Here is a 27,629-nt window from a genome sequence, read left to right on the forward strand (position 1 = left end):
GGAGAGAAATCATGATATAGAGCTGCTTGGGTGTGCTAGGCTCGGGGGCCAGTTCCTCGCAACTCATGGTACCAGGCAGGTTCTGGGCCCGAGTGGCAGGGCGAGGCTTCTCGATGGATGGGGTCTATCGCAACTCTCACTTCAGCCCTGGCATGTCATCTGCTGACCATGCATGCAGTCAGTTGCTATAAGGGTCGTGGGCTTCTCAGACTATTGAAGTCTGGCAGCATCGGTGCCATGACCCTTGCGCGCATTTGTTCCCTTCTCATTCTCCAGAACAGCGCCACAGTCAATGTATTGGGAACTGTTCTTGCTCTGGCCGGGCGACGACTGATGCCTAGTTCGTATCCATACCATCGAGATGGGAATCACCGCTGACACGGCACAGTAGCCGCCCTCTGCCTGGAAACCCCAGCCAACCACGCTAGGAGGCATTCGCCGGGGACGGTCACGCTCGATCCTGCCACCAGAGAGTTTAGATGGGCCGACGGGCCTTGACACATCGATAATGTACCACAGAAACGTAGGGGAGGAAGAGACGTGAACCACACTTACGTCAGGGTGCTCTGGTGGTCAACGCATTGGCCTTGCCGGGAGGAAGGAATGCAGGCCCGGTGTGACCGATCGAGCGTGAGATGGCCACTGCTGAGCCTTACTCCATATGCTCCTGGTTCTGGGCGCTGAGCGACATACTGCTTTGCCTCGATCCTGAAATGGCAGGTTTCGTCGGATTTGTTCATGATTCCGGAGTTTCTCACGAGTGGTTCGAAAGCGCCAATAATGGCTGATAGCGATGCCGCATGTGCATTCAACACAAACAATTCGCAGAATAGACTACATGCTATGTTGGCAGTGCTGGTGACATGAACACCGCTGGCCAGAGCGACGCGTACATATATGCAAGTAGGACCAGCTGAGGTCTGACTCGATCGAGTGTCGTTGCTTTCCCACATAGAAGGATCCGATCGGCCGGCTAAAAGGGACCATAAAGCAGTGAGTATGACCGGCTCGGCAATGAGAGGCTCGCACCGATAACAGCCTTAATTTAGCCGCTCGCATATCGAAGCAGCAACAAGTTCCATCTGATGCGTGGTCGGAAAGAGCACGTGGCATGGATATCAATTTTATTAGACGCCTTAAAGCATACCTTTCACACACAATTGAACACGGCACGACACTGAACTGTGCCCCGGCCCGACTCGCCAATGCAAATCCTCCGGCCCCCTAGGTACAGAAGCAACTTCTTCGGGGAAAGCCAACCAACCGACCGCCTTAGAAGATGACGTCGTCGTCCTCATTCTCCGCTAGGATGTCCGCAGCAGCACCACCTCCTGATCGTGAGTTCTTATCCTCGGCTTGCATCTTCTTCTTCAACTCGGCGTCCGCAGCGGCAGTGTCGCGTTGCTTCTTGTTGGCAACCTTCTTTAATCGGTAGAATTCCTCTCTGTCGAGTTCGTCAAGCTCAGAGTTGATATCTTGCACAATGTCAGCAAATGAAGATCAGAAGGGAGGTTTTGCGGCGCTTCAAAATAATCCTTACACTTGATGGTGTTTTCGTCCGGGGAATAATGACATGCTCGCTGGGGGGCCAAGTTAGTATACATAATCACAACTGTGAAAGGGACGATAACCATACATGGCGTTTACTATAGCAAAGTTAGCATTTTATCCGGGCAAACTGAGTGTGCAAGGTGTTATAGCCTGCTTACCTCTCCGGTTCACCACCTTGATGACCTCGTCCAGGATGACGAAGGCCGTTTGCAGACTGGCCAGCTCCACCAGGGTTTCCACAGCCCGCGCATATGTCTCCCGGCATCTCTGAACTTGCTGGCCACCTTTGCCCAGACCGGTGAGACCGAAGTCGTTGTTTCCCTCGGTTTGGTAGCTCTCGAAAGCAGGCAGGAGGACACCCGAGACGTTTTCCTGCTTGGTTCGCAGGCGGAACCGGGCTTGACGAGCCGACTCTTGAATCTGGTAGCCGATATCGCCTCCGACCGCATATGAAACCTCAGCCAGCGAGAAAGCAGCGACCTGCATAACACGGCCCATCTTGCGCTTGGCCTCGTCGATTCGGCGTGTGATCTCTGCGGTAAAGGTTATTATCGAGCATGCAGGGAGCTACTTAGGTTCGGGTCGCATTGGTATTACCTCGGAAGCGTCTTTGCACAACAAAAAGTTAGCTGAGGGACCAAGATTATTGCATGGCCATGTGAATAGGGCTAGACTTACTTGGTAAGGGCTTCACTCTTTCGCTTCAGCAAACTGTGGCCGGTCTCAGCTCCCTTGAGCTTCGACTTCATCAGACCCAACGACTGTCTCGTCGGGAAGACAGCCTCGCGGTCCTAAGGGAATCATTAATGCGACTGACTGGCTTGAGTCGAGTGCAACATATAGGTACATACCCCAGCTCCAGACATGGTGGACTAGCTTTCTGATGATGGATATGGAGGGCGAGGGAGGGTTTGGCCAACGGCCTCGACAATACAAGGTATTGGCTGACTCGGAGAAGATCAAACCTTCGAGGGAAAGAAATAGAAATAGGTAGTTAGTTGAGGGCGTGGGATTGTTGACTGCACCGAGATGTTGCTTGTGGTGTGTGATGGCTTCGAAGTCGCGCAATTCACTAACGATCTAACGGCAATTGAGCTTCTCGGGTCTCCTTCAACTCATGTGTCGCAGGTGCAGGTGCTTGTGCTTGTTGCTGGGATGCCTGTGCGGTGATGCAACAGCTTGGAGCTTGCATGACCGCCATTACCTAAGGCCACACTGTACGGTTACGACTGCGTACTGCTGCTGCTTGGCCTTGGTGGCTGGGCTCCATCGGCGGTTACAGAAGGTCAAGCCCTAAGGTCCAGCCCGTCCCGCACTAGCCAACTACTGGACAGCCTGATGATCAAGAAGTGCTCCAAAGCTCCCAATGGATCCTCACTGAACACACTGAGGAAGCAGGGTTGTTTCCTCGTGTGAGCGCCTAATAGTGGGGACGTTAGACAGCGGGTGGAGTGCCTTTTTGCCGACCCGGGTTCCCAGACGTTCCAGCATTCTGCGAAGTAAAAAAATAACAGCAGCAGTGAACAGTTCGTCCCGTCTCATCCCCAATGTCCACTGCTTGCGCTGCATTCCACCAAGTTGCTTACTTACTCCAAACGGAATCAGTTCGCGACTTGAACGGGAGGAGGGGGAAACGACAGATCACAGACGGCTGCCCAATCCCGACTCCATCCATTGCAGCAGTCCGCCGACGACGCCACGCCTGGCAACTAGGACAAGAAAGATTTGCAGGTTGGGAGAGAAGAAGCTTGAATCGAAACAAGCGCAACCGCACGATCATCGCCAGACTATACCCGGCGCCCGCAAAAACATCGAATACTCAACATGTTCTGATCGAGCTTCTTTCTTTTTTCCATACACCACTACACGCAAATCCGCGACCCCTGCATGCCGGCACGACGACCCAGCTAGGTAGACAGACATCCGCCTAGCATGGCGCCCATGGGGGTTCCCAACGGTTCGACTGTCCTTGCTCGGCAGCCAGACCTCCACCTCGTTGTACGTCTCAAGCCACACCTCCGTCTCGGATCGCGTTGGACTGGAGCTGACATACCCTCACAGACCGACGAAGATGCCGTCTACGAACAAGACATCCTCCGAGATCTCGGCAGTACTAAACCATGGCTGGCGTACATCGAGTTCAAGCTACAGCAGGGCACCGTCCATGAGCAAGCCTTCGTCATGGAACGCGCCTGTATTCAGCTCCCGCGATCTTACAAACTCTGGAAGCTGGTTCGTTTACCCCCCTGCGCATTGTGTACCCTATTCCCACTCTTGGTCGTGAAAGGCTATTAACACCTAACCTAGTATCTTCGATTCCGAACAAAGCACGTGGTCAAACTAAATGCCGCCATCTTTGCTGACGAGTTCCGCAAAGTCAATGCGCTGTTCGAACGAGCCCTGATTCTCCTCAACAAGATGCCTCGCATATGGGAAATGTACCTCAAGTTTCTGCTGCAACAACCACTCGTAACGCTCACGCGACACACGTTCGATCGAGCGCTTCGGGCACTGCCCATCACGCAACACAATAGGATATGGGCACTGTACAGGCCGTTTGCGAACTCAGCTGCAGGAGATACAGGTGTGAAGATATGGCGCCGCTACATGCAGGTCCACCCTGAGGATGCTGAAGACTTTATCGAGCTGTTGATCCAAGTCGGGCTTTACACCGAGGCTGTCAAGCAGTACATCAGCATACTAAACAACCCCCGCTTCAACAGCAAGCAGGGGAGGGGTCACTACGAACTGTGGAGCGAGATGGTGGATCTGCTTGTCGAACACGCCAATAATGTCGAGACTGGCTACGAAACGGGTATCGACGTTGAGCGCATCATTAAGAGTGGTATTGACAGATTTGCCGACCAAAGGGGAAAGCTGTGGTGCGGCTTGGCGACATATTGGGTGAGGAGGGGAAGCTTTGAAAGAGCAAGGGATGTGTTTGAAGAGGGCATCACGACTGTCATGACCGTGCGCGACTTCACCCTGATCTTCGATACATATGCCGAGTTTGAGGAGTCCGTCATCGGCGCTCTGATGGAAATGGCGTCGAAACGAGCGGAAGAGGGCACGCAAGACGACGATGCCGACTTCGACCTGGATATCCGCATGATGCGCTTTGAGCAGCTCATGGATCGCCGTCCTTTCCTGCTGAACGACGTCCTCTTACGACAGAATCCGAATGTGGTACCAGAGTGGGAAAAACGAGTCGCCTTATGGGGTGACAACCAGAACGAAGTGGTACAGACCTATACCGATGCCATCGCGGCTATTCAACCCAAGAAGGCTGTTGGGCCTTTCCACCAGTTATGGGCAAACTATGCCAAATTTTACGAAAAAAGGGGCGATATCAGAAATGCACGGATCATCATGGAAAAGGCTGTCAAAGTTCCTTTCAAATCGGTTGCTGAATTGGCAGAAATGTGGATCGAGTGGGCGGAGATGGAACTGCGCAACGAGAACTTCGACGAGGCCGTGCGGATCATGGCTAAGGCTGTTCAGGCCCCGAAGCGGTCGACGGTAGACTACTTTGACGAGACCTTGTCACCTCAACAAAGGGTGCATAAGAGCTGGAAACTCTGGAGTTTCTACGTCGACCTGGTGGAAAGTGTTGGTGGCCTTGAGGAAACTAAGAAGGTCTACGAGCGCATTTTCGAACTCCGGATTGCGACACCACAAACCGTCGTCAACTACGCCAACCTGCTGGAGGAGCATCAATACTACGAAGAGTCTTTCAAGATCTTCGAGCGTGGTCTGGATCTGTTCAGTTACCCGGTGGCCTTCGAACTTTGGAACCTCTACCTCACCAAAGCCGTTGATCGTAAGATCGGCATAGAGCGCCTGCGCGATCTGTTTGAACAGGCAGTGGAGGACGTTCCGCCCAAGTTCGCAAAGGTACTTTATCTCATGTATGGTAACCTCGAGGAGGAGCGCGGACTTGCCCGCCACGCCATGCGCATCTACGACCGCGCCACCCAGGCTGTATCGGATGAGACCGGGCCGACATGTTCAACTTTTACATCACCAAATCCGCCTCCATTTCGGCCTACCCTCGACGCGAGGCATCTACGAGCGCGCCATCGCCGCCCTGCCGGACGAGGAGGCCCGCGACATGTGTCTCAAATTTGCCGACATGGAGAAGCGGCTGGGCGAGATCGACCGGGCCCGCGCCATTTACGGCCACGCCTCCCAGTTCTGCGACCCGCGCACGAACCCGGCCTTCTGGACCAAGTGGGAGCAATTCGAGGTGCAGCACGGCAACGAGGACACGTACCGCGAGATGCTGCGCATCAAGCGCTCCGTCCAGGCGCAGTACAACACCGACGTCAACTTCATCGCCTCGCAGGCCCTCGCGCGCCAGCAACAGGCCGGCGGCGGCGCCATGACCAACGGAGACGGCGAGGACGTGGACGACGAGACGGCCGACGTGATGGAGCAGCTGGAGCGCCAAGCCCGCGCCCCCGTCGGCTTCGTGGCGTCCAACACGGGCATCCAAGGATCCCTGGCGCCGGCTGAAAATGGGGGGGCACCACCAGCGGCACCCGTCAATCCTGATGCTATTGATATTGATGGCATGGATGATGATGATGTGGACTGAAGATTTCTCTCCCTCTTTGCTCTACTTAGATTACGTACGATATTAGGAGTTTAGTCGGCCCGTTTCGTTTCATAAATTGTGTATGTAGTTTAGTTTGCCAAATCCGCGGTTATGGAATGCATTGCAGCAGCGATAGGATAGGGAGAGAAAGAAAGGGCGGCGGAAAAGAGGTTACAAGACAGGCAAGGCGCCATCAACTTTTTCCTTTGCGACTCCTACTTGGACTTTCTAAGTTCCTTTTTTTTGTTTTCGATGTCTATATGCAACACCAACACAGGATCGCGAAACCAGGATGGCTTCGGCACTTATTAGGCTTTTCTCTCTGTCGCTCGTACGGCTATCGCAATTCATATTCACGCCTACCATCGCAAATGCGGCCTCGTCTGCTTGACTTTCCCGATTTACAGGATTTGGCGGCTACGGTGTTGGGCCCGGTGGTTACTTGTTATAATGGTCGATTTCTCTGTGTCATAAGGAGAGCGATGTATCCAACTATTTGTATGTATGTATAACAATTTTCTTAACACAGAAGAATAATACGAATTTTGCATACACGCAGCACATACATACAAGTCCTGGATGTAGCACATGTTATTCTTGACCGATTTGGGGTGAAGGTGTGCCTTCTAATTAAGACTATCTCCGAATCTCAAACTAGGTATCGTGTGGGGGAGAGTAATAAAAACACTACAATGATAATACAGGCGGATCTTTCCGCCACAGCCACCACTACATTCGGGAGAAGGCTCGCGGAAAGTCAGAAGAAGAAGAATAATTTGAGATCGCTAATAGTCCCCATTTCCGTTCCCATTCCCTTTAGCCGTATGTATATGCTGTCCGTTCGTTCCGCCGTTCAAACCTCCCCACATCGAAGGTTGGCCGCCGGTGTGCGTACGTCGTGGTCGAGCTAGCTTGGCTCTACCCCGAGCTCGAGTGCCCCGCACTACTGCGCCTCCGTCGGGACTCGCTGCCCTCGCCGCTGGCGCCGACCATGTCCGTGGCCTTGTCCTTGACCTTGGAGAAGCTGAAGCGCTTCGAGTGCTTCTTATGGAACTCGGCGTCCTTCTCGAGGTTCCGCTCCACGTGGCCGTCGCGCGACGACGGGGTGGCGAAGATGGAGCCCTTACGCTGCTGGAAGCGGGAGGGGACGGTCTTGGAGGCGTCTGTTTGGTTGGTCACTCCGTGTTAGCTTTGCTCTTTCTCTCAATTAAGCCCAAGAAGCATCATAACTGCTGTGGGTGGCAAAGGTTTGATGGCACAAAGCACAAGAAGGTGAAGAAGAGACAGCTTACCCCATTCGTCGGTATGCGAGTAGTCCTTGGAGCCCTTGCGCTCGCGGCGTTGCATCATCGCGTCGTCGTCGTGATGTACCGCCTCCGGGTGGGCTGTTACAGGATGATGCTCCGCGTTGCCGTTGCCGAAGCTGTCAGCGAATTGGACGCCACCTTCGTGGTGCTGCTGCTCCTGTTCATGTTCGTGGTCCAGGGCGGCGTGGGGGTTGGTATGTCCGCCTTCCACTGGGTGGAAGGAGCCTGAGGAATGATTGTAAGTTAGTATGATGAGGATGTTTACTTGCGTACTTGGGTATCGGTATCTTCCCTAGGGGGAGGAGATTGTGTATGGTATCTCAAGCACGAGGGTAGGTGTTGCTTGAGCACGGATGACGTCACTACTTACCGTTCTGAGCTTCCATGGTGGCCATTGTGAATGGTGCGAGTTGTAATTTCGTCGATCTTTCTCTTCGACGATAGTATTAATATGTGTTGCGTATTCCAGGAGAAGAAGGAAGAGAGTCTTTCAATCTTGTTGAGAAATATATAGGTCAAGTCGAGTGAAACTAATGATGTGGCGGTAGGAGTAAAGACAAAGGAAGAATCTGGGGTAAAGGGTAGATAAAGAGCGTGGAGGAGGGACGCATGCTATGATATTAAGTTGGATCTAACCTAGGCGATCTCTTGGACTTGCTGAGTGACGTCGGACAGCAGCTCAAGGGGTGTCTGATCTACGGCAGCTACGTACAGGCCAAGCCTCGCTTGTATGCTGGCAAATATGCCTCTCACGTACCACTATCCCCTTCCAGCGAACATCACTTGACGAATGAGGAAGTCCGTCGTTCCAGGTGCAGTGGACCAAAGTAGCAGGCAAAACGCGCCGGCGTGGGTTCATGGTTGTTTCTATTAGTGATACCAAGACACACACCACATGATCGCCAATTCGCCCCTTCCCCCCTAGCAGTAGTATCTCCTCTCTTTTATGGTTGGTCTCTCTGCCTCTGCGTCCCCAAATTCACTCGTACAACTAAACAGAAACGGAAGCCGGCCAGTGGTGAAGGTTCACAAAGTGGATGGGATTGGTCAAACGAGTGCCCGGTATCTGCCAGGCCGCTAGGGCTGATGAATGACTAGGACTTGTGATCATGACGACTGCCCGATGAGCAAAGCTGGCTAAGGCTTCTACGTAGTAGGGAAGCAGCTACAGCTGGAAATATACTCACAGCCAACTAGTTACGAGTGTGGGCTACCTAATCAAGCGATGATTGTCGTGGTATTGTCCAATAGCAAAACGGAGGAGAGGTTGCATTGGAACTTGCAGTAGCTACCCATCTCTTACGTTACCTAGCTGCCGGCAGAGCCCCTCTCTACCCGCCATGCAGATGGAGAGACTCCGAGACAGTCTGATAACCCGTGAGGGGCAGTCAATTGATCCTCCCGCCGCCCCTCAAATGTTCATCAAAGGATGATGATGATGTGACTGACCTACCGGAGCAATTCGTTTGATGATTCAGAGTTTGATGGCGGGTGTGGTTTCCTTGCGTAGCTGTCGCGGCATGGAATATCACCACCGTTCGCATTCTATTACCACTAATTACCATGATGGCAAGATGGCTTTGCCAGAAAACCGAGCGTTGGTGGTTGCGTATGCGTAAGGTTAGCATGTCGTTCCCACGTTGCTATGCCCCGCCTTTCCCCCGCCATTGAACTAATACCACGGTAGTCCTGGACGAAGCTATGACACGGTTCGTCTGGGCAAGGTGAGTAACCTACCCATGCCCATGCAGATCTGAACGCTACCTTACAGCTTCATACTTCCCAATAGGACTACCGAACGGGGGCAACTTCCTCTAATCTCTGCCCTTGTAGAGCGTACGCCCTGAAGCTATCCACGAGGAGTCATGCCAAGAGGGTAGCCCGAACACCTGATGAGAACAGCGTCGGTGGCTGAGCTGGAATGCGGCTTTTTACCACACCTGAGAGGAAGGCCGGACCAGAAGGGCCGGTCGGTCGGTCGGAATGCTGATCACCTCACCCATCTCTATCTTATCTCTATTCGGGATCAAGTCTATATGCTCTTTATTTTCCCTCGGTTCTGCGTGATGATGCGCTTTACGTAACTCCTTTGACGTCATTCGCTTGCTACTCCGCAGCCCATAACAGATTAGCTCGTCTTAGATGAATCTTGACGCGCCTGGTTCGGCTGATACCTTGTACCATGGTTACTACGAGGCAGTGGTGTGGGTGAATGGTTGGCCAGCGGCTATGCACCCGCATATTAAGCGGCGAAACAAATCGACAGGGGGCCGGAGGAGGAAGATGGATACAGTAACATCCAAAGTCCAGAGCTCATCTTCCTCAGTGATACCATCATCGTCACGACTACTGATAAAGAACATCATTCAATGGTCATTGCCTACGCTGCAAAGCTATCCCAAGCCAGCTGAATATCTATCATTGACTGCGCCTCCGTAGTTGTCGTTAGATTTAACGTGAAGGTGGGCTTTAGTGAATACGCCTAACCTAGAGCTGGCGGGCTGATCTCGTGATAGAGCAACATGATGGAAATCCACCCCACTTCCCCGCAATGTTTGGTCTAGATCTCCAAAATGGTTCACTCAAATCCCTGTTCTGTTCAGCAAGACGCAACAGGGACAGGGATAGCGATGCAAGTTGCAACTAGACTTTGGATAACCGCAATCAATTGGGAGAAGCTGTCAGGTTGCAAAAAGACTTCAAAGTAATAAATAAAAGGATTGTATTATGTTCTTGACCCAAGAGCCCGGTACGCCATCGAGGCCATCCCACTGAAAGGTCGGAAGAACCGTTGGATATCTACAAAGGTATGAAATAAAAGCGTATATATAAAGTACGAATCATCTGCCAGCAATCCAGATGATCCCGCGTTGCACTATCATCATCAACATTTTCAGAATGTTTGAAGGGTATCGTCTTCGTCTTCCCGCCATTGCTGCTTGCTTGCGGTCTGGAAGAACTTAGTCCTCCTCTTCCTCGTCCTCCTCCTCGTCGTCCAGACCGGCGAGGTCCTCGGGCGTGAAGGTCTTGGCGCGCTTCTGCATGTGCTTGAGCTCATCGATGTCGCGCTTGATGACCTTGGCGAGAGCCCGGCGAGCGGCTGCGGGAGTGGAAGCACCAGCCACTGTGTGAGGTACTGTCGTTAGCAACCATGATTCGATCGCCCCAAATGGGAGTGATGGGGGTTTTAATGACTTACTCTGAACGGGAACGACACCGCCGAAGGGACCGGCGCGAGCCGCGTTCTGGCAGCGGACGAGGCAGACGTTGTTCTGACCGGCCACAGTACCAGTGCAAGAGGCATCAGCGGGGATAGCCGCCTTGAGGGGGAAGTCGGTCTTGGCGCCGTCGCGGTTGCGCGAGTTCTCGCCGGGGGGCGACTGGGTGACCTGGATGTCGGTCCACTTGGCGGCGGTGCCGTCCATGTTGATCATGCAGGTGTAGGGGCCGCCGCCGTCGGCGTTGACCTGGTGCAGCGTCATGTCGACCTCGCCACCAGCGGTAACTTGGGGAAGCATCGTGCCCGTCTCGGCCATGATGGCCTTGGTGCCGGCCTCAAGGTCGTTGTCGCCCCCGCCCACGGTCTCGCCCACGGTCGCCTTGCTGTCACCCTTGAAGCGGGTCGAGTCCTGCTGGAAGGGGTTGCGGCGGGTGCCGTCGCGGGGGGTGTCGGTCTGGACACCGAGGGCCACTAGATACAGTGTGAGTATTTGCCGTCAAGTATGAGATGCAAGAAACATCAATGTGTGTGTGAGTGTGTTGCTACTTACTGCCAGAGCCACCGGCGTTGCCGACAGCCTTGATGATGGCACCGTGACCAGCCACGAGCTGGGCAGTGGTCATGAGCCCGAGGGCAACAATTGACTTGAAGGAAGACATGTTGATTATTCTTTTTTGGCTGGGAATGATAGTGAATGGAAGGAGGATGAAGTCGCAAGCAGAAAGAACCTGACCGGCAGGAGAAGAAGTGCAAGAGAGAAGGTGGAGGGGAAGAAGCGAAAAGAAGCTGGATAGATTAAAGAAGCTGATGATGCTGATGATGATGGAAGGGGAAAAGGCATCTCTACAACCGGGCCAGACGCCCTTCTTATACGCCCCTGGACCAGATGAAGCCTCCCGCGCGATGATACTGTCCCGGGCATGTAACCTCCGTTCTTTGAGGCCGCTCACGGTCCTCGTTGGCTCTACAACATGCAAGGAGACTTACACGTTCCCCAGAATGGCTACGACAAACAGGCCTCCGGCCATCCCTAACACTCTAGCTTCCACCCTGCACCCAGAAAGAAGGCCAGGAGGCGGAATGGAAACATAGCTTCTCTGGTCATGCATAGAGGTTAACGACATCGGACGACGGTGAGAATGATCCGGAGAGGCGGTCACCCCAGCAGCGGTTACCTAGCCAGCCCGCCAGCCCGCTCATGGGATGGTGCATGTCCGAGCATCACCCGTACATTGAATGAGAGGACCACCCCTGGTATCGTAGCGGGCTAGATGGCCAGAACACACCAATGAAGATAATGGAAGTGCCATATGACCGGCCGAACAGCCGGACCTAGCATTGATTGCGGGGGACATGCCGTGAGGCTCAGCCATGATATCGAATGTCACCTCTTAGGTACTAGCCAACGTACTGCTTGACAGCTGCTGCTTAGCCAATCGCATTTGAGACAGTGTACTGTACACTAGGTACCCAAGCTTTCCAACAATCGCCCGCCAGAGAGGGGGGAGGCTGGTTGTCGCTCTCGACGAGCCGAGTCGAAGTCCAGTGAGTGGATACGCCACAGCTCCGTAGCATACAAGCACAGGCAGGAGTTTCCTGCAGGGAAGGAAGTCGCGGAAGAGAGTGTCACCGTCGATAACCTGATCCGAGCGTGGACGCCGCAGGATGGATATCAGCACGGTTTTGTGTGATCACCTTCAGGCACCGGGGCTGCAGAAGTAAAAAGAGCTTAAGCTTAAATGGTATTGGTTAAGGTTTGACGATGTTTCCTGCCGCTACTAGTTGCGATTGGTCCAACAGAACCAAACGGGGCTTGTGGGGTATGAAACCGAACACCCCTAGAAGAGGCCCTTCTTCGCTTAGGCGACGCCGCAGACCACGGACTGCCACCTGAACCGACGACAGGTTGCACGGTCATTGAGTTTATTCCTAAGCTAATATCCCCAGAGAGCCAATAAAGGACTGAGGATGCGCAGGCGGGAGATCTGGACTTTCACCTGGGTAGTTGTCTTGGCAGGTTTCATAGCCATGATTGCCGACAGTCTTCCGAAGCTTGGGTGTTCGTGAGAGTTGAGAAACCACATAGTGAGCGCCACCAGAGCCTGAACGACACTTGCCTAATGTGTGACAAGTAATAGTTAACTTTGTTTCTTCTGCGGAATGCAACACGAGGCGACACTAGGCGATAGGATTTTCGAACATGTTTCTCGTGTTCCGTCCCTTCTAACAGGGGTAGCCGATGGGATAAGCATGAAACCGACATGGTACAACAGGACGAGCAACTCCAATTGACTCTGGCAGCTTTCATGTTGTTTGACAAACTTGAAGAGCCAAATCAGGTATGTAAGCCATTGAAACACGCACAGCCCGTTGGGTGGACCCGGCATGCCCAACATTCGATTGTGCCGTGAAATCCAGCTCTAAGCGAAAAGAAAGAACAGATGCGGTTGGCTTCTAGGGCCTACCCAAACATTCAAGCAACTCAAGATGTAGGAACAGAGCAGGGACGGTCGGATAAAGCGTGGGCATTTGTCATCCTGGTGCAGGATCCTGTTGCAGTGGAAGAAAAAGTCTCTGAAATATGCGCGATACATGCGAAGCAAGCATCGTGCTTGCTTCGCAAACAGACCATCATCATTCGAGATGGTGGCTATTGATGCTTGGTGGACGGATGCTTCGGTGTGATGAGCTTTCAAAGGCCCAGCCAGCGACACCATCGCAGTTGACCTCGAATAGTGACGACAAGCTTAGGTATTTTGCAGGTAGAAGGTGCGACTTCAAGCTGGTGGGGGCGGGGCAGTTTTTTTCTCCCTCGGGCGGAACCAGCCTTGTTTGCTGGCAGTTGGCAACGACTTCACTTCGTGGCCGACCAGCTTGCACCAGCTGTTTCCTGTGCCTGTGATTGCTTGATCTTGCAATGCAAGGCGCATCAACCCAACCATAGAACCAGAGCTGTGCAGATGAATCGCGGTTTTACCTTACTTTGATACGTTGCCAGTCCAATAATTACTGTTTTGTTTGTGGAAGCGTGAGGTCTTGATGTTCTGGATCTCATCTCAACCGCAATCTGCATGACTCCGATGATCTGAGTCATCTGAGAAAAACGCCCATGAGGCCGGCCTTGTTGCGATATCATTTCACACACACGCTCTTTCTGTCCGTTTCTGGACCACGCTACGCCTACTTTATCTCTCGTCCCTTCTCGCATGCCCTCATGTCCAAGCGAAAGTCAAACGCTTCAGAAAAGGAACACTTCGCGAGCCGTTCGCCTCAAATACGGAAAATGGCAGAACCGACGGCAACCACCACCATTCAGTTGACGCCTCAAGAAGAGAGGCTGAAGTCTCTTCTTCTCGAAGTAGCGCGTCATGTGGATGAGACGCAGGAGGGAAGAGACCCCGTTGTCCTGCGATGGGCGGGAGGCTGGGTTCGCGACAAGCTCCTGGGCATCCAGTCTCACGACATCGATACTGCCATCAATGTAATGACCGGTGCTCATTTCAGTGCTGAAATCGTCGCTCTGTGCAAGATCCCCGAAATGGTGGAAAAGCACGGCGTGACGCCCACGGACATCGGCAACCTGCACAAGATTGCGGCGAATCCAGAGAAATCCAAGCATCTTGAGACTACTACCATCAAGCTCTTCGATTTCGATGTCGATTTCGTTAATTTGCGTAAGGAGACTTATAGCGACGACAGCCGTAATCCTCAGGTGGAGTTCGGCACTGCCGAAGAAGATGCACTCCGCCGAGACGCGACAGTGAACGCTCTCTTCTACAACCTCAACACGGGCAAAGTCGAGGATTTCACTGGTGGTCTGGCAGACATGGGAAACAAACTGATCAAGACTCCGCTCGAGCCCTTTCAGACTTTCATGGATGATCCCCTTCGAGTGTTACGTCTGATAAGATTTGCAAGCCGGCTGCAATTTACCATCGATCCTGAAGCCGAGAAGGTGATGGGCGAGAGCAGGGTTATGCAGGCTCTGCGTCTCAAAATCAGCCGCGAGAGGGTAGGGGTAGAAGTAGAGAAAATGCTGAAAGGTAACAACAACAGTCTCCATCATATTTTAGACTTCGATTCTAACTTAATTCGGCAGGCGAATACCCTAAAGACGCGCTGGAACGCATCAATACCCTTGGGCTCTACCATACCGTCTTTACTGACCCGAGCAAAAGCGATGCACCGCAACCTGACATATCCAACTGGCGAACCGTATACGAGTGTCTTGATCGACTGAGAGAAGCCCGAACACCAGGTTCCATCTATGATGTGCTCGTCCACACGAAGGAGGCGGCCTACTTTAGTTGGGTACTGGCGGCTGTGGTGCCTTGGGCCCCTTTCAGCCAGACAGCTCCCACTAGCAAGAAGACTCCTCCTTACGCCACGCTAGCAGCGAGGGAGGGAATCAAGGCACCGAACAAGGTATGCGAAGTGATCACGGCCGCTGAGAAGCACCGACCTTACATCATGGCCTTGAAAAAGGCCGTCTGCGCAAATGATTCCTATATCCACGAACGGGACCGATTTGGTATGGCCATCCGACAATGGGAGGCTCGCGGTGGCCAGTGGAGACTGCAGGTACTCTCGGCATCTTGGTGGAAGCCTCGCAGGTTCTCAGCGCGGAGACGAGAGACACAGGCAAGGAGGAAAGGTTCTTGCAAGGGTGGCAGCTGTTCTTGGACCACCTACAGGAGCTTGACGTGATGGAGGCGCCACTACTCAAGCGCATCATCGACGGGACGCAGCTGGCGAAGGCTCTATCGGTGAAACCGGGCAGATGGATGGCAGAGGCTCTCGATGTCTGTGTGGCGTGGCAATTACGAAACCCCAAGGCGACAGACCCGGCAGGCGCTGTCGCGGAGGTGCGAAGCAAGGCGGTTCAGCTCGGGATCCCGATAGTGTAGTGTCCCTGATTTAGGCATGCAAGCACCCATAGTTGCGTAGATTTGCTTAGGATACACACTGAAGTTTAGACGGTCTTGGTGGTAGGGCGGAAAAGCGCTTACTCGATACCCATAGACTATGATTGACCAGAAATGCACTTCATTTGGGCTGCCCGCAATCAAATCTCACAACTGATGTTCTCAAATCGATACGAGGAAGGCCAGTTGAAACTGCGATACATATCAGAGTCTCTTCGGGCCGAATGAATTCCATGCAGCTAATTGGCTTAATAATCTTATAATATTATTAACAGGCAACTAAATATTGGAAGACTCTAGAATTTTTAATATCACAAGAACATTGCTGTTACTGAAGATTGTGAAATAAGAAGGTTTTGTTAACGGCGGTCATGTTGGTTGTTGTTCATGTAGCCCCACATGGAAATATCGTACCTTCCGTACCTCGACATCGACTGGGCTCCTCCACATTCTCACAGCACACTTCATGAAGTAAATTGGAACACACGTAGCAACAAGCGAATCGATCGTCTATATCTGCCGTCTGTTTCAGCCGTTGAAACCCTTTTTCTTCTGCAGCCCTAATTGCAGCGAGCGTTCGTAAAGAAGCCTCTGTCTGGCGTTTGTGTTGCTTGATTTGGGTTGAATCCCGAAATACGATGGACCCGATTTTGGAGGCCGTTAAGCTCTGCGATGCGACTGGGTCACCACCATCCAGCATCTGCCCAGGGCTTGTAGAATGTGAGTGAGAACCTCCTGGCCCCCCTTTCAGGAGTTATGCTGACTTGAACTGGTCTAGACGTACCTTCGGGCATGAAACTGCGAGAAATTGCGGCAGGTTTAGACAAATTGTCCTCCATATCGGTCAGTGAGAGAAAGAATCAATGAAATGTCTTTGCTACTTCAGGAGATCAACGAAGGATGTATAGCTTTCTAACATCCGTCACAGGATACTGTCAAGTGTCTCCGTGTCATACAAGCCTGTCTCGACAGCACCCAGGATGACCCTCAAGAGGAGACCGAGGACACAGCTGCGTCGCTATCAGAAATCAGCGATTATGTCGGCCGCATCATACTCCCGGTTTTACCGGCATCAAAAGATGACGACAGTGACGATGGTATATATGTATCCGCCTTTTTCTCTTTTGAGGACTCCCAATGTTGGATAGCATGTTGTTGACCTTCCGCATCTCAGATCTAGATTCAGCGGCTCCAGGTCAATTTTCATTCAAGGGAGAACTCGGACTGAATATCCTCCACTCTCTCACCAATCGCCACACTTTCACTCTGAACCCCCCAAATCTGCTCTCCGTGGTAGCATACACCGACCCGCGTGATGAATGGACGAGCAAGGCCTCGGCAGCTATGGCTAGTAACATCTTGCAGTCTCAGTTCTCCGGGAGCCTCAGTAAGGGCGAGTTCATCACCGAAACGCTCCTGACACAGCACCTGCGGCCGCTCTTTTCCAAATCCCGCCCGCCCACTGTCACCGCCTCCGGCCGTAAAGCTGCCTTCGTCGAGGAACAGGCTTCCACAGTTTAGAAGACCGAACCGCCAAGTCGTGGAAGTATACCCATGTCTACGCCGTCACAATCTTCGAATGGGCCGTGACCAATGCCGCTACTAGTACTACTACTACTAAGCAAGCGCAGGCATCGTCCGCCACCCCCGGCGATACCACGGAAGTGCCGCTGCTGGCAAAGACCTGGCACCTATTCACGCCCGTCCTCCTCACGCTCCTGGACGAGTCCGAGACGGCGCTCAAGGTCCGGGCCCTGGGCAATTTCGGCGCCTTCTGGTCGGGCTGCCCGCCGGGCCTCATGGACCAGGTCGGGCTCGCCTCCGTCTTCGAGGACGCCGTGTTCCCGGCCGTGCACTTCCTTCCCAACATCACGCCCGAGGACGAGTCTCGACGCATTCTGGACGCGGCCTACCCGGCTCTGTTCCAGCTTGCTGGCCTGAGGAAGGCGGCGGCAGCGGATTCTGATGCTGCTGCTGCGCACAAGGGCAGTGAAGCGACAATTACGGTACTAACTACTTCGCAGAGGAAGCTGCTTGATCGGATCATCCGCGAAGGTATCTTGACGGGCTACTTCCACGCGAAGGATCATATACATCTTACATGTGTGTTCTGCGAGCAGTTGAGTCATGCTGTGAATGGGATGGGTATATTGAGCGTGAAATATCTGAAGGTATGATCCTGCTTCCTATCCTTCTTTTCCTCCCTTCTTTTTCCTCCCTTCTTTTCCTCCCTTCTTTTCCTCCTTCCAGACACTTTTACCTCATGCAGAACGCCAACCTACGATAACTGCCATAAGGATACCTAAAGACACACGCATGCTAACAGAAAGCTTCGTAAATACGTACAGGACATTTTCCCGATGATATCCGAAGTCATGGCCAACCCCTTTGGCACGAAGCACCCCCAGTCCCTACTGGCCGCCATCCATCTCCTCCAGGCCGTTCTCCGCTGTTGTTGGCCCCGTATACCTGGCTACCAAAACGAAATCATCCGAATTCTCACCGTCTGCTGGCTCAATATCGCTGACGAAGACACATGGCCAACCTCAGACGATAAGGCGCCGACTAAGAAGGAGCTCGAAGCGCAGGTGACGAAAGCAGCCGCTATGCTGTCCTCGATCATCCGCAACAACAACTCACAAGAAGACCAGCAAGCGAACAACATCTTGCTCGACGACCTCGTGTCACCCCTCATCAAGAAGGAGCCCCTGCTCGCGCCATTGTTCACGAACCCACATCATGATGATATAGCCCCATTGAAATAGAGTATATGTATTCAATTAATGAATCAATCGACGTACTGCTGAGACTGCGCCTTGAGACCCATACCGCTCTCGCTGGGCAGGGGCTGCTGCTTGAACAGGCTCTTGCCGCGCAGCCACTTCCGATAGGCCTTATACCGCTTCTTGGGCAGGTCCTCCTCCGTGACCGTGAGCGGGTTATCGCCGATGCGCAGAAGATCCCAATACGCCGCAAGGTCCTGCTCTTTTCTCGACAAGGGGTCAGGTACATGATGAGCAGCAGCCGCAGTGCTCCCATCCATGGCGAACGCCGAAGCATCGTGGGCCGCCGCCGCCGTGTTGCTGCTCGCCCACGACGCCGACAGCCCGTCGACCTGCCAGCTGCCGTTGAGGTAGTCGCGGTACTCGGACGCGTCGACGTCGGCGGGCGCCTCGTTGGACGAGACCACGAGCGGCAGCGACTGCGCGTGCAAGATGTAGCGCGCGTAGTCGTCCATGTCCTGCGCGTTGACCGACGGGTGCAGCGACTCGTGCACCACTTTCGCGAAGATGAGCTGGGCCTGGGCCGACTTCTCGGCGGGCGTCTGCTTACGAGCGGCCACGTCCAAAGTCCGACCCACGCCCATTCCTCCGTTGGCGGTGCTGCTGTAGTAGTTGTTGCTTCCGCGGCTGTTATTGTTGGTGCTGTAGTAGTTCCTCTGCCGGGTTTCCTTCATGATGCTGTGGGGCACGGCGGTGGCGGGTCCCTTGTTGCTGTCGGACGCCACGTTGGGCTGTAGCCAGCGCTGTATAGATATGCCTTTATTGTTTCCCGTCCTCTCGCTCATGACCGATTCCGTCTCGTCCATGTCGTCATCACCGCCGCGGCGACGGAAGCGTTCTTGCGGGTCTACAATCGTGACCTCCTTTTTGGTCGTGGCCGAATTCTTCTTCCTATTCTGACTGAGCTGCTGATTGTTCGTGTTGTTGTGATGGTGGTACTGTTGATCATGGTGATACTGTTGCTGCTGCTTCGATCGTGGACTTTGATGAAAATCTGAAGCTCCTCCGCCACCGCCACTAGTGTTGCCGCCCCGTTCCCCTCCCTCGATGCGGACTCGGAAGGGGCTGAGGTCGTAGCGCCCTTCCTGGGTGGACTTGAAGGGGATGTACTTGATGGTGCTGTTCATCTTATAGGGGGAACATCTTGAGGAAGGACGACAGCGTCGACGGCCGGTAGTACTCGAGCCAGTAGTCGTCAAAGAAGGACGCGGGCTGCTTCTTCATCATGGCCATCTTCTTATTGTTCTGCTTGTTAGGATTATTGTTGTCGGCGCTGTTGTCGTCGGCCGACGACACCAGCAGCGGCGGCGGCACGTAGGGCGGCAGGCTGCGGCGCTCGAGGAAGCGCGGGGTGAACCAGCGGATATAGTCGTGGTGGACGTGGTTGATCCAGGCGCGGGGGTCCGAGTGGTGCAGGTAGTAGTCGGTCGAGAGATCCCAGAGCATGGGCTGGCCGAGGGCGAAGATGTAGTTGCCGAGGAACAGGTTGTAGGCCTCCTGGCGCTGGCTGTCCATGAAGGAGTTGTTGTAGTAGCGCTTGAAGCTCTCGATCATGTCGCGGCTGTGCGAGGTCCACTGGTTGATCTTGCGGTACGTCTCCATCGTGTTGACGAGCTGGCTGCCGCCGTACTGCACCGCGATGGTGTCGCCATGGTCGTGGTACATGTGCGTGAAGAGGTTGACGGCGTCGGTGTCGTAGTCGATGCTCGTGTCGGCGAGGATGCCGAGCGCGTGCAGCTGGTGGCCGAGCGCGCGCTTGCCGATGACGAACTGCGCTGCGTTGGTGCGGTCGAGGCAGTCGATGCAGTTGGTGCGCGCGACGCCGTTCTGCACGTGCGTCGGCGAGACGTCGCCGTCGCCGTTCTGGAAGAACCCTGTCGTCGTCACGACGTGCTCGGCGATGCTCTCGAGCGTGCCGATGACGTCCTGGTCGCGGCTCTTGGCGGCCCGGCTCATGTGCCACGCCTTGTAGATGATCTTGCTGTCGTCGGGCAGGAACTGGTTCAGGTAGTTGACGCAGTTGGTGTACTCGTCCAGCAGCTTGCTCTCGCGCGGCGTGCGCTCGCGCGCCTTGACCAGGTTGAGCACGTAGATGGGCGACCCGTAGCGCTCGAACAGGTTGTTGAAGTGCTGCGCGGCCGCGGTGTAGAAGGGGTCGACGAGGTTGAGCTCGATGGGCGGCTTGGGCGTCACGCCGATGTTGTCCTGCGTCCAGTATAGGGGGATGCTGCCACGGTGCTGCACGTAGGATGTGAACTGGGGCGACGCGAACAGCTTGGGGCCGGGCGAGTGGAAGGAGGTGGTGAGGGATTCGGAGACGATCTGCTCGGTCTCGACGTCGTTGGCGACGTAGCCCAGGTCGTTGGCCCCGCGTTTGAGAAAGCGAGCGCCCGCGAAATACCGCGACCGCCGCGCGATAATGGTGATGTAGGCACTGCGACCGTATATGGACAAGGCAGCTTGATCTATATAGCCATGTATAATAGGCCTGCACCAGTCAAAGGGTTGGTCAATTGCGTTCTCGGCGGGCTGCAACAGGTGGCTGTTCCACACAAACATGGAGTTGAAGTCGTCGCTGATGGTTCCCGCTTGTCCATTTGCCAGCGCCGTGCGCTCGCGGCTGATATTGTGCTGCAACGTGCGCGTGATGTCGTAGGAATAGCTGTAATAGAAGGATCTCGTGAGGTCGGGGTTGTTGAGGATACCCAAGAAGCGCGGTTCTTCTGTGTTGCGCACGTCGGGCCGGAACTTGGCCGGCGTCAAGGGAATGAGCTCGGTGCCGTCGACTTGGTATACATAGTGGCCGCCGATCATAGCGACGGTGCTCTTCTTGGTGATCAGCAGCATGTAGTAGGGGCCCGTGAACTTGATGAAGCCCAGCAGGCCCCAGGTCGTACAGCGCTGTTTAATGCCGCCCGTGCCCTTGTTGCCGTCGTCAATGGTGTCGAGCAGGGCGTTCATCTCCTTCTGGCTGTAGATGATCTTGTCGTCGGTGATGGTCAGCTCCGAGTCGGGCTCGTGGGTGTTGCGGTCGACCTTGAGGATGCGGTAGCGCTTCTCGGTGACGTCGCCGCCGACAATATAGTAGCGGCTCGCCGTCTCGTAGAGGGTGAACTTGTGCATCCTGTAGAAGAGGCGCGTCCGGGAGCGGGCGCCGTCGTAGTAGTACTCGTCGTAGTCGTCGGCGGGCGTGTCCTCCTGCAGCTGGCGGGCGGCGGCGAAGGCGTCGTCCGGGCTGCGCGTACGCACGAAGGGTTCGGCCACGGCTGGCTCCTCGTCCGTGTCGTCTTGGGCCGCATTGCCGGTGTTGCGCTTCAGGGCGGGCGCGGTCTGCGAAAGCGTCTCTTGACTCGCGTTGTTCTGCAGCAGGGGGAATACCGGCTCGGGTGCTAGCACGGGCGGCGGCGGCTGCTGGGAAGCTTCGGTCGGTGTCGCTACTTCTGCTGCTGCTGCGTCGCTGTCGGCGCGGGTGTTGCCGTTATTGACGGAGGGATCGAGAATGTTGCTGCTGGTCAGCAGGCCGTTGCTGGGTTTTGCCGCGGGCGGCGGCTGGGATGATGGAGGCTGGGCGGCACTGGTGCTGGCGGCCATCAGGCCTTCTGCTTCGAGCACATCCCCATATTGACCGAATTTATTTTCCGTCTCGTCTACAGTATGGTGTGCACAAGCGGGCGATCTTCTCCTTCCTCTCTAGTTCCGGCGGTCTATCCTCACCGCCCCCCTCTACGCGAGAGGTTGGACGAGGGTAAAGGTCCAGGCCTGCGTTACCCTGCAGAGCGTTTCTGCAGTCATTCCTCCGACATGGCGGAGTTCCTGGACGAAGATCAGAGGAGTAAACCACGAGAACGAAGCTCTTGGCGGCTCATCGGCGCATCACTAATTGCAGAGAGAGTCAAGGAGTGGGTGTGTACGTGTTGCGGCTAATGTGGTGCATCCCTCATTGCTGGAAGCATCATGACGCACGAGTAATTGTTGGATGGAGGATCACTGGATTGCCGAGTGTCACAGGCGTTGGAATGGTGGTGGGGCACAGCGGCCAACTGCCTTTCGAGTTGGCGGGGCTAAGGTTTACCTGCAGCTATCATCGCGATGGAGGGAAACAGTGTAATGAAACACAGTAATAAATGCTTATTCGCTGCATCTAAGGATCGAGATCTCTACTCATATACTTCGCGAGTTTTTCTACTTCGGATGCTCTTGCCCACAGAAAAGTTTTCACCGTTTCAACAAATATCTACCAAGTAGCTAGCGGTTGGCCTTTTTCGCTTGGGCCTCTATACTGTTCTTGAATAGACGTAAGAGGGATGGAGAGTCGGTAGCATCGCAGCTACAATACAAAAGCAAGCATTGGGTTAAACGCATTCGTGTGATTTATTTCCATTGAGGAATTCTATAAATGTAGGCTGTTTCTATTTGATGCGATCAATTGCCTCGGACAAGAGCGATTGGAAGAAAGAAAATTGACAATCGGTATAAAACGCCAAAACCCATGTTGCCCGGATGCTGCTGGCATTCCAAAATCGGGCAGTCTATCAATCTGATGCTTGAACGGTAAAATTCCTGGGCACACCAACACCTTGTGCCAGCACTTTCCGTTCTGTCTAGAAACGAGAGAAGAAACTCAAAGAATCCAAATGTTTTTTTTCTTTGTTTCTGATCCTACCCCATCATCCGAACTCAATCGGGGGCATGGGGTGATTGCCGTTCTTCCCCTCGGAAGAGGAAGCACCGCTCAGCTTGGAGGCGACCCACCGCATCAGCCTCTCCCAGACGGCCAGGAAGCTCTGGAACATCTTCCGGATGACGCCCCACAGCCACTTGAAGACGGCGTCCCAGGGCACGAAGTAGGCCGCGGCAGCGGCGCCCACGCCCAGCATCGCGGCCGGCCCCGCCGCCAGCGTGATGGCCTGCGGCAGGCCCGCGGCGCCGATGCTCAGGGCCGCGGCCCCGAAGTGGTACTCGACGAAGAGGCCGCCGGCGGTGGCGCGCATCGACTGCGCGTTCTTGGCGCCCGTCAGGATGCCGATGATGTGGCCGATCGGCTTCTCCCACTTCTCCCACCAGGGCCGCTCGGGCCGCATCGCCATCTGCGTATTGCCGCGCTCGTCGTAGCACAGGTGGTCATCATCGGGCGTGTGGTGCAGGCTGTTGAACAGCTCGTAGACCTCGTTCTTGTCCAGTTAGACAGCGACAGCGTGTACGAGTCGCCCCAGCCGCCGCCCCGCCGGCACCAGCTTCCGGCCGGCGGACGGGTCGGCGGCGGGCTGCTGGACCTGCAGGTCGCGGTTCATGGGTCCGCCGTTGTTGAAGGCCGGGTCGTTGAGCACGTCGCTCTCGATCCGGATGCCGACGCCGCGGCCCAGGTAGACGGCGTGGCTCTGGTGCTGCTTGGCTTGCCACTGGTCCAGGCGCGTCTTGGCGTACGTCGAGGAGCCCGAGATGAGCAGGGTCCCCGGGGGCGGCCCCAGATTGCTGTCCTCGTGCCGGAAGATGCTCAGGCTTTTCATGTTGGCGCTGACTTTGAAATCGATCGTGTCGAGATCTTGCCCCACAAGGAGCGTGAGATGGCGGGGCGCACTCTTGTCCGACTGCACCAGCTCAATGGTAGACTGGAGCGACCGCGGATTCGTAATCTTAACGGTCGTTTTGCCTAGGACAGCTCGTTAGCAACCCTGATGTTGCAGTGCATAGGAAGCAAAGGGGCATATGATTTTACTTACCACGCCAAAATTTCAACTTTGAGCCCTGAAGCTTGCGCTCGAGTTCGGGCACCGCGGAGGGGTTGACCACGGCGATGATGGCGCGCGCCTTGTCAGTCCGGTCCTCCTTAATGATGCGCTTCAAGCTGGTCAGCTCCATGCGCTGCTGCGACTGCGGCGATCTTGAGCTCGACGACGACACCTCAGAGAGAGGAGCGCCTTTGCTAGAAACCTCCACAGTGGGCGGCTGCTTGCTGCGGCGTTCTTTGGAGGGCGGTTTGGGCGCCATGGTGTCTGGCGGTGGTGGTGGTATAGCCACAAGCCTCTATCGACAGCTAAGTGATCTAGGCTTGCAGCGTGTGTGTAGTGTTTTGTTTCGATAAAGAGTGTGATGAGAGATGGACCGAGGAAACGAGAAACATTCCTCCCGGCGCGAAAAAGGATGGCATTTTCATACCTGGAGCTTAGACCGTCGCTATCGTGCCATGCTATTGTCCGGGGGCGCGCTGCAAGTTTCCCTGCGTTGACTCAAAGCGTTTCCTCATTTCGCTCCGAGGAAGCGGTCTGCATCTGGTGGATCGCGTGTTGTGGTGCGCTCTGATACGCTGCCCGCGCGCTCGGGAGCTGGACTGGCCAATTCCCTGGCGGCCGGTGGAGGTTATCGCCCAACCTATTGCTCCACGTAAACACCGCTCCCCCCACCGACACTCATGCAGTCGCCCTACGCGACCAACCGATCCATGCAAACTTCCCTGAGAAACCTTGAGAACCGCTGGCAAACCCAACCCCCCCCCCCCGGGGGGAAGGTTTCGCTCTGCCCGACGAATCAAACTGCATCGAAGCTCTGGTCGAAGGCCTCCCATGTTCCTGTAATCCGGCCGAGCCGCACTGCCGCCCGGTCTTGTGAGGATTGCACTAGCCACCCCCTCCTAACTCCCCCTTGCTCGAGCCACACTGTGGCGCAGGACGACATCCGCGTGCTGGACATTACCCCTCCAGTCACGATGAGTCTTCCCCGGCCCTTCCCCGACTCCTGTCTCCACGAAAGACCAAGATGAGGTGTTGCGGTCACGCGGGGGTGAATGTGTGAAGTGTCAATCAATCCAGCTAGTATCCTGTTTCATCTCTCATCAGGACACCAGTGGATGTATGCCAAGAAATCCTTATCCTGTATGTTACCCCTCACCAAATTTGTCCATCTGCCCAAAGCTGGAGGAGGGGCAGCAGTACCAACCCCTATGAGCGTGTGGTCGGCATGCAGAGATAGCCCCCTACTGGCTTGTGATAATGCGACTACTGGATCTTGCTTCCGCGGACCGCGATAAGGACAGGTCATATCCGCAGCAAAACGGAGTCCCGTTCAGGAACGGCCAATGGCCGCTGTATCACCCAGCACGATCGTGCCATTCTCTTTCCAAGCAGCCTCGTGGTCTTCGACAAAGCTTCTATGGCGTCACCGAGCACCCATACTATGGCGCCGAAGCTGGGCCGCCTAACAGCGCTGAGTCCTGACAGGTTCATGAGGCCCTCGAAACCGGCGGAGGTCGGGTTGCTCTTGCCGATCTTCTCGAGAGGCAGCCAACCCGTTTTGTGCGTTTCGAGCGGCACTCACGGATTGCTGGTATTGGACCGAAGGTCTGGGTAAGATAGACACTTGGCCGATTAATCGGCCAGAGAACCTGTGTCCTCCGGCTTGCCTATCACCTAACAACGGGGTGCTTCGTAGCTTTGAGGCTAGAAGTGCAAGGGAGAGAGTAAAGGGAATGAGAATGATTGAAAGAAAAGGGTCTGGCAGCTTGACCCCAGGTGGGCCACAATATTCGTGCCCAACATGGAGTAACCAGGCTGACTTTACAGACGGGTATCGCCGCACAATCGCCCTCGCAGCTCTGTTTCAGACATACGCTCAAGAAAGTTGGTTTCGGAGGGAAGGGCCTCTGGGTGGCATATCGATCATCCACAGCCAGACCAAGGCCATTTTCTCTTTTCCCCTTCACCACCACCACCACCACAAGTGCCTGGTCCATAGGTCGTCGTGTCACTCTCGCCGTCCCTTCTTCTTCTCACCGTCCCTTTTCCTTGGTCCACAAATCGTGCAACTTTCACCATCGCCGTCGCCTCTTCCACAGGATGCGTCACTTCTGTCTACTAATTCATTATTATGGGCAGCCAATGCTTTTGACGCTATCTAACTCGCTTGCCATACCCGTCTATCCCTTGCATAGTTTCGCGTCCCGGGTCCTCTAATTCCCAACACTCTGGATCCAATACGACCTCCCACTTCTCGTCTTCCCACGTCCATGCCACCGGCGACTTTGTTGTGAAAGCAATTCATTCTTCGTCGTGAAGGGGATGACCGTCGTTAAAGTGTCAACCAAGGCCAGCAAAGCGAGAGGACCACAACAAGCCCCGAAGATCTCTAGATCTAATACGCCTTAGTCGAAAGATGCAGGCACGAGATCCCAGTCTACCGTCGAGTAGTCCTTCTCCGGGAAAAGGTACGGATCGTAGGAAAATCTGGTCGCTACCACCGTGGATGGGTCGACACTATTAATGTTCAGCACATCCATGGTATGTAGCTCATCTAAGAGACTTACCATGAATGATGCCCTATCTAATGTATAACTGTTAGCAGGCCCGACGATTTAGGAGCTGTGAGTATTGCTTACTATTTTCCCTAGAAGATGCTTCAATTTCTTCGATTGTTAGCTTTTCGTAAGTCGGCAACTGAAAGTTGGCTTACGCGATTCCTAATCACCTCTCGTATGAGCGAATTAGACATTGTTGTAACCACTCCATGTTCCATCCAGTAGAGTTCCTTTTGCACCGAGTTACGGTTCGACCAGAGCTCGTATTCGTGCTGTTCGTGTCCAGCTTCGGGGGCCCCTTCGTAGAACCAGTCGGTGTGAGCCGTCCTGGCCACCTGGACGATGGAGAGAAACCGGAGTTCTTTCCCTCTTGCTTTGCACGTTGTCTAAGTTGAAAAGGGCATCGTCACGAAGGCGGCTCTACTCCATTTCTACGTCCTTGTAGAAGTCGTGGGAAACAGTGTGTTGATAGCGGTGCTTGTCACACCAGTTATCCCAATGGTCATCCGTGGTGTTGGGACAGCGGTACGTGTCGATGTCAGCCTGTATTCACGAGTGTCAGCGTTCTTTCGTCGTAAGGGAGAAGGGCCACTGGCAAAGTTGTTCGTGAACAGAAAGGAACACTTATCAGCTGTTAGTGATCGTAATGTCTCCTAGACAGTGGCGTTGTAGAAACAGGTGTGGAAAATCGTGGTATTATCGCACTTCGGTTTGATCTGGAGTTGCTCCTCGGACTCGGGGAATGTTGACGTGGATAATTTTGCTAGAGTCAAGAAAGACGATACCAACAAAGTTGGACGAAATTGATACGAATAGGGAAGAGCTCACAGTTCTGTCACTATCACCGATAGTGCTATTGGCCCCTATAACAATCTGATCTCTCAAGTACCTGTGGATTGAGCTTCTGGGATGTCATTCGGTAGCGAGCAGTACCTCACATGTGCCCAAATATATCTAGC

General features: G+C 54.4%; 10 protein-coding genes across 10 annotated transcripts; 4 read left to right on the plus strand and 6 right to left on the minus strand.

Moving 5' to 3' along the window:
• Positions 1-210: 210 nt before the first annotated feature.
• PG994_013390 (uncharacterized protein) lies at positions 211-740 on the minus strand (the record flags this gene model as incomplete). The annotated part of the gene is made up of 2 exons (XM_066864799.1): positions 211-493; positions 556-740. 2 exons carry the CDS (start codon positions 738-740, stop codon positions 211-213), a joined length of 468 nt encoding a protein of 155 aa, XP_066709760.1.
• Positions 741-1,272: 532 nt separating this feature from the next.
• Positions 1,273-2,417, minus strand: PG994_013391 (vacuolar ATP synthase subunit D; the record flags this gene model as incomplete). The annotated part of the gene is made up of 5 exons (XM_066864800.1): positions 1,273-1,475; positions 1,710-2,084; positions 2,149-2,159; positions 2,230-2,342; positions 2,403-2,417. 5 exons carry the CDS (start codon positions 2,415-2,417, stop codon positions 1,273-1,275), a joined length of 717 nt encoding a protein of 238 aa, XP_066709761.1.
• A 1,066-nt stretch (positions 2,418-3,483) lies between these two features.
• PG994_013392 (Pre-mRNA-splicing factor syf1) lies at positions 3,484-6,148 on the plus strand (the record flags this gene model as incomplete). Its single annotated transcript, XM_066864801.1, has 4 exons — positions 3,484-3,549; positions 3,613-3,783; positions 3,859-5,557; positions 5,613-6,148. The coding sequence occupies 4 exons, from the start codon at positions 3,484-3,486 to the stop codon at positions 6,146-6,148; spliced, it is 2,472 nt and encodes an 823-aa protein (XP_066709762.1).
• Positions 6,149-7,066: 918 nt separating this feature from the next.
• Positions 7,067-7,850, minus strand: PG994_013393 (uncharacterized protein; the record flags this gene model as incomplete). The annotated part of the gene is made up of 3 exons (XM_066864802.1): positions 7,067-7,311; positions 7,441-7,680; positions 7,826-7,850. 3 exons carry the CDS (start codon positions 7,848-7,850, stop codon positions 7,067-7,069), a joined length of 510 nt encoding a protein of 169 aa, XP_066709763.1.
• A 2,565-nt stretch (positions 7,851-10,415) lies between these two features.
• On the minus strand, positions 10,416-11,334 carry PG994_013394 (uncharacterized protein; the record flags this gene model as incomplete). Its single annotated transcript, XM_066864803.1, has 3 exons — positions 10,416-10,579; positions 10,655-11,146; positions 11,226-11,334. The coding sequence occupies 3 exons, from the start codon at positions 11,332-11,334 to the stop codon at positions 10,416-10,418; spliced, it is 765 nt and encodes a 254-aa protein (XP_066709764.1).
• A 2,555-nt stretch (positions 11,335-13,889) lies between these two features.
• Positions 13,890-15,582, plus strand: PG994_013395 (uncharacterized protein; the record flags this gene model as incomplete). The annotated part of the gene is made up of 3 exons (XM_066864804.1): positions 13,890-14,718; positions 14,775-15,256; positions 15,289-15,582. 3 exons carry the CDS (start codon positions 13,890-13,892, stop codon positions 15,580-15,582), a joined length of 1,605 nt encoding a protein of 534 aa, XP_066709765.1.
• A 946-nt stretch (positions 15,583-16,528) lies between these two features.
• PG994_013396 (uncharacterized protein) lies at positions 16,529-18,365 on the plus strand (the record flags this gene model as incomplete). The annotated part of the gene is made up of 4 exons (XM_066864805.1): positions 16,529-16,697; positions 16,775-16,987; positions 17,107-17,771; positions 17,949-18,365. Coding segments are annotated over 4 exons (1,464 nt in total), but the record flags the coding sequence as incomplete, so codon positions are not given.
• A 23-nt stretch (positions 18,366-18,388) lies between these two features.
• PG994_013397 (uncharacterized protein) lies at positions 18,389-21,974 on the minus strand (the record flags this gene model as incomplete). Its single annotated transcript, XM_066864806.1, has 2 exons — positions 18,389-19,526; positions 19,591-21,974. 2 exons carry the CDS (start codon positions 21,972-21,974, stop codon positions 18,389-18,391), a joined length of 3,522 nt encoding a protein of 1,173 aa, XP_066709767.1.
• Positions 21,975-23,050: 1,076 nt separating this feature from the next.
• Positions 23,051-24,371, minus strand: PG994_013398 (uncharacterized protein; the record flags this gene model as incomplete). Its single annotated transcript, XM_066864807.1, has 3 exons — positions 23,051-23,548; positions 23,615-24,033; positions 24,104-24,371. 3 exons carry the CDS (start codon positions 24,369-24,371, stop codon positions 23,051-23,053), a joined length of 1,185 nt encoding a protein of 394 aa, XP_066709768.1.
• A 998-nt stretch (positions 24,372-25,369) lies between these two features.
• Positions 25,370-25,594, plus strand: PG994_013399 (uncharacterized protein; the record flags this gene model as incomplete). Its single annotated transcript, XM_066864808.1, has 1 exon — positions 25,370-25,594. One exon carries the CDS (start codon positions 25,370-25,372, stop codon positions 25,592-25,594), a length of 225 nt encoding a protein of 74 aa, XP_066709769.1.
• Between the last annotated feature and the right edge of the window lie 2,035 nt (positions 25,595-27,629).

The sequence above is a fragment of the Apiospora phragmitis genome (genome assembly GCF_038363925.1).
Source record: "Apiospora phragmitis strain CBS 135458 chromosome Unknown utg000011l:1.0-3236445.0:1.0-3240683.0, whole genome shotgun sequence".
NCBI classification, from domain to species: Eukaryota; Fungi; Ascomycota; class Sordariomycetes; order Amphisphaeriales; family Apiosporaceae; genus Apiospora; species Apiospora phragmitis.